We start from the raw sequence: 4,313 nt of genomic DNA, 5'->3' as shown, positions 1-4,313 counted from the left end.
GCTGAATAACCTGGTATATTTTATTTAAACAATATTCCATTGTTAAACAAGTAAATGAAGTTTTCAGTTATGTAATGTATTTATATGCATAAGCTTATGGGCACTTTCCACTCATAAAGAAAATGCGTAAAATGAATTTGAATTACTTACTGTATATTTTTTTTTTATAAAATTAGACGGCATATGTATTTATGAATAAAATTAGAACATAATCAAGATTTTAATAAAAATATTCGAAACGAGAGACAAAATAACTACAGTTGTTCTCGGAGTGATTGTGTTCCTCGCATTAATTTTATAAAAGTCCCTATTATAACCATAAAAAAGATGAAAAAACACGAACCTCAAAGACTTTTCAAAGATAGAAATCTCCACATATTTCTTAAATGTATCATTACCTATAATTATGTTCGATATCTTTTAATTTGGTACTAGATACGTAATTCTTAAAAGTGGCTGTGCGGCTCTGTGTTCGGTAAGTGCCAAATGGTCCGGGCGGATTTCTTGTGCCGTAAACGTAATATTAGTTTACAACGTTCAATATGCGTCGTTCGGTTTCGTTCAAATAAATTTTATTAATTCATTTATGTTGAAGGATTCATCCAGCTTACGGAGTTCGGGATAATACAGTGGATCACATGACGAAATCTCAAAATATGACACAGTATCTTATTGCTGTCAACACGCTTTGAAAGATATTTCCTTTCTTCGTGGGAAAGTGACTCTGTAGCTTGTGCACTTTAATTAGTAGGTCTAAATAGGCGCTCCAAATTTTTCGAAAAGACTGTGAGAAATGGAGGACATAGAACAACACCTTTCCGATTTTCTGAGTAGAATCCGAGTGTACTCAGATGACGGTTCGTGATTTAACCTCTAAACACATTTTTGACAGCTTACGTAGAACTGTTTTCCTTTTTCTTTTTGTTATGCGATGTTTCTACTCTTACAGCATTACTCGACCTATCTAGTGAGGAGAGCTCGTTGTCAACTACAGAGGATGGTGTACCGATACGAAAACTCTTTGTTGGCAACTTGGCGCAGAGGGTGAGTTTCTTTTTGTTTAAAAAAATTAGGTGCATTCATACGATGAGCCTTTAAAAATATACACCATCCGTTGAGGAATTGACTTTATTTAAGACTAAATCGATACTTTATATGATTTTATTATAGCTATATTATTTTTCAGACGACACATAAGGAATTAGACAATCTCTTTTCCAAATTCGGGAAAGTAGACAGCTGTTATTTAAAGAGGAATGCTGGTAAAAGCAATTATGCTTTCATTACATTTAGTAACGTGGAAGATGCCTTAAAGTAAGTTTTACAAATTTTTATATTCTTTAACTCGGAGTGCCTTATACAGTATTATTGACTGTCTGTAAAATTGTAATTCTACTTTCACAATAATCATGACGACTTATAAATTTACAGAGCTAGGAAAGAAGGATTAAGAAAAGAAATTCGCTTGCACAGTAGGGACCTAAGAGTGATGCCAGCAGATTCTTGGCATCAACCAGATAGTGTTGAAAATCAAAGAAAACTTGCTGCTATTAAGAAGAAAACGGACAAAAATTCAGACATTGAGGAACAGTTGTTTCAGGATTACACAGCAGATGATAATGCTCTTATAAATAGATTAAATGATGACTGCCTAATACATGTCTTCCTGTACCTCCCAATCGCCGACAGAGTAAAAATTGAAAGAGGTATTATTTCTCATTCTTATAGCTTCAGAATTAATAATACATGTAATGTATCCGATTACATGTTGATCATGTTATCTTATTTACCCTCTTAATTGATAAAAACTCAAACCCTGATTCAGATAAGTCTTAAAGATACATTCCTCTGTATACCGTATGCTTACGAAAACATAAGACTATGCATAAACGTGCAATATAAAAGACTTTCTGTTTTCATTATTAACGCCATAAATACAATGTCTTCTGTACAGTATGCAAACGCTGGCGAGCAGTGAGTCAAGAGTCTTGGCGTGCTGTGAAGAGGCTAGATTTGTCACAGTCGGCTTGGGGATTATGTCCAAAGAAAAAGCAGCGCAGTGTCGACACACCCATTCTAAGGAAAGTGTTGCTCCGCTGTGGTCGTTTTCTTAATCACATTGATTTCTCTGAAATGCCACATCAATTGCGTCAGAGCACATTGACCATCGTCGGAAAATTCTGTCCAAATTTGGAGACAATCGATGTGACAGCATTGAATGTCTCAGCCTCGGGAATAGACTCCCTCACAAATAGCTGTGAAAATATAACGGAACTCAGTTTGGGATCATGCACCAGCTACTGCGATAATGATTTGCAGAAGCTATTTGCAGTTAATAGGAAGCTCAGATATTTCAGGATTCGCCAAAATAATCACATGACTGGGAAATGTCTTTTACATCTGCCATCGGATACCATCGAAGAGATATCTTTGGAACAATGCAATGCCATGCTGCCTTGTCACTTTTCCAATGTAAGTTTTTCTAATATTTATGTTTTTATTTAAGTTATACAGAGAAATTTCGAATTATGAGAGAAAAAGAGATATATCAATTTTCTACAATGCAAAACTTGATCCTTGTCGAAAACTTTACAAAAGGTTAATTACTTAGGTTTGAGTCAAACTCTGTCGAACTATTTCTTTGGACAGGAAAGTTGTGTCTACAGTGCTAACATTATTAATTGTCTACAGGCTATCGAGAAGTTCGAGAAACTTACTCATCTCTCTCTTGTGGCTTGTATCGGTATAAACGACAACGTGATGCAAGCTATTTCCATACGAGCAAATAGTCTTAAATCTTTACAATTATCTAATTATTTCCCAATAATGTCGAAATGCTCAATGCTGGAGGTGGCCAAGTTAATTAATTTAGAGGTACTCAACGTCGCCGAAAATCCTGCAGTCACAGACGAATTTTTAAACGTAGTGGCAGCCCGATGTCTTCAACTTAAAATGATAGACATAACAGGTAAACTATCTACAACGAGACATCAAACCATAAAGCAATTTTAATAAACTTATTATTGTATTACAATACAGGTTGCAATACCGTAACTAACAAAGGAATGTCGAGAATTGCCACATTACCAAAACTCGAACACCTAGTAATGAGTTACCTGGGCGAAGTAAATGACGAGCCTTTTGTAGGAATGCAAAATCTATGTACACTCGAATGTAAAGGTTGCCCCTTGATTGGCGACACCGGCATCTCAACCCTTATACAAATATCGCAGAATCTGGAACAACTGGATCTGTCCGGTTGCGATTTGATAACCAATAGGACCCTGGAAGTAGCACAAAAAGCCACACGGATTCGCACAAATAGCAAAATCCTCAAAATAGTTGTGGGTGGTACAAGAGTAATCGTAAGCGAACTGAAGGAAGTTTCGCCATTCCTTCAAATAGTCAACGTTGATCTTTCATTAATGCACATGAGACCGGATTTCGATCACGATGTATTTTTCCCATCCGAGGACGAGGACGAGGATGAGAATTACGAATGGGAATTTGACCAGTCATCAATTAGCAGCGACGATAATTCCTACGAGTATGAAATCAATTGGTGCATATAACGGCTGTAGATATCAAAACACATTTTGAAAATTTCATTTCAGATTTGTACGTAAGGAATTCCACCCGCCATTCTTATAAGCAGTGTTGCATAACAAAGATAATATGAAAAATGGATAAGGACAAAAATCTGAGGATTATGAAAACCGAAGGAAGGATATTATCACAGAATGACTTGTCTTTATACTTTTTCGTTTTCTGATGGTCTCTATTCTATGAGCAGTTTTATAAAAATAGCTTGGACACTTTATATCACAAATGACCAGGGGTATATAACTTATTGCGCATAGTATATTTGCGTAATGAATATCAAACTAATTCGTGTATTCAACTAGTACCGTAGTACGGTGTGCATTCATAAATGATCAACGGAGAAATGTTTGTAAGATTGTATTATAATTCAGCTATTTCCTGCTAGCCAATAAGAACTTTTTCTATAGCGATGTATGCTAAGTCTAAGTAACATAAATTTCCTCTTGAATAAAGTGGGTTACTAGTGTTCACATTTTATTGGCTATTTCTATAGCATAAGCAGAATAGGATTCATAAAATTATAGTTTGTCATTTCAACTGCATTGTCGGTCGAACAAGCATCAATCGAAACGAAGGACACTTTGAAAATATGTTATATTCGGGTACAGTAGTGACTGGTACTTTAATGGAATGTCACGTCTAGGATACACTGACAAGTAGGTATGCTTCGCAGAGAGTTTCAAAATATTAAGATAGTAATTAATTGTGAA

General features: G+C 35.4%; 1 protein-coding gene across 2 annotated transcripts; it reads left to right on the top strand.

The window, feature by feature from the left end:
* The first annotated feature begins 254 nt into the window (after window positions 1–254).
* Window positions 255–4,077, top strand: LOC107268275 (putative RNA-binding protein EEED8.10). Of its 2 annotated transcripts, none has more exons than XM_015740901.2 (9): window positions 255–475; window positions 596–857; window positions 950–1,044; window positions 1,187–1,314; window positions 1,432–1,706; window positions 1,955–2,472; window positions 2,692–2,968; window positions 3,040–3,547; window positions 3,615–4,077. In XM_015740901.2, the coding sequence occupies exons 2-9, from the start codon at window positions 794–796 to the stop codon at window positions 3,649–3,651; spliced, it is 1,902 nt and encodes a 633-aa protein (XP_015596387.1). In that variant the 5' UTR covers window positions 255–475; window positions 596–793; the 3' UTR covers window positions 3,652–4,077. The 2 variants fall into 2 exon arrangements, with proteins under 2 accessions (XP_015596387.1, XP_015596386.1); XM_015740900.2 differs by having other exon boundaries at window positions 465–517.
* Window positions 4,078–4,313: the final 236 nt, after the last annotated feature.

The sequence above is a fragment of the Cephus cinctus genome, unplaced genomic scaffold, assembly GCF_000341935.2.
Source record: "Cephus cinctus unplaced genomic scaffold, Ccin1 Ccin1_scaffold0508, whole genome shotgun sequence".
Lineage (NCBI taxonomy): Eukaryota > Metazoa > Arthropoda > Insecta > Hymenoptera > Cephidae > Cephus > Cephus cinctus.
Note: the sequence above shows the minus strand (reverse complement) of the source record. Positions and strands in the feature narration are given on the sequence as shown.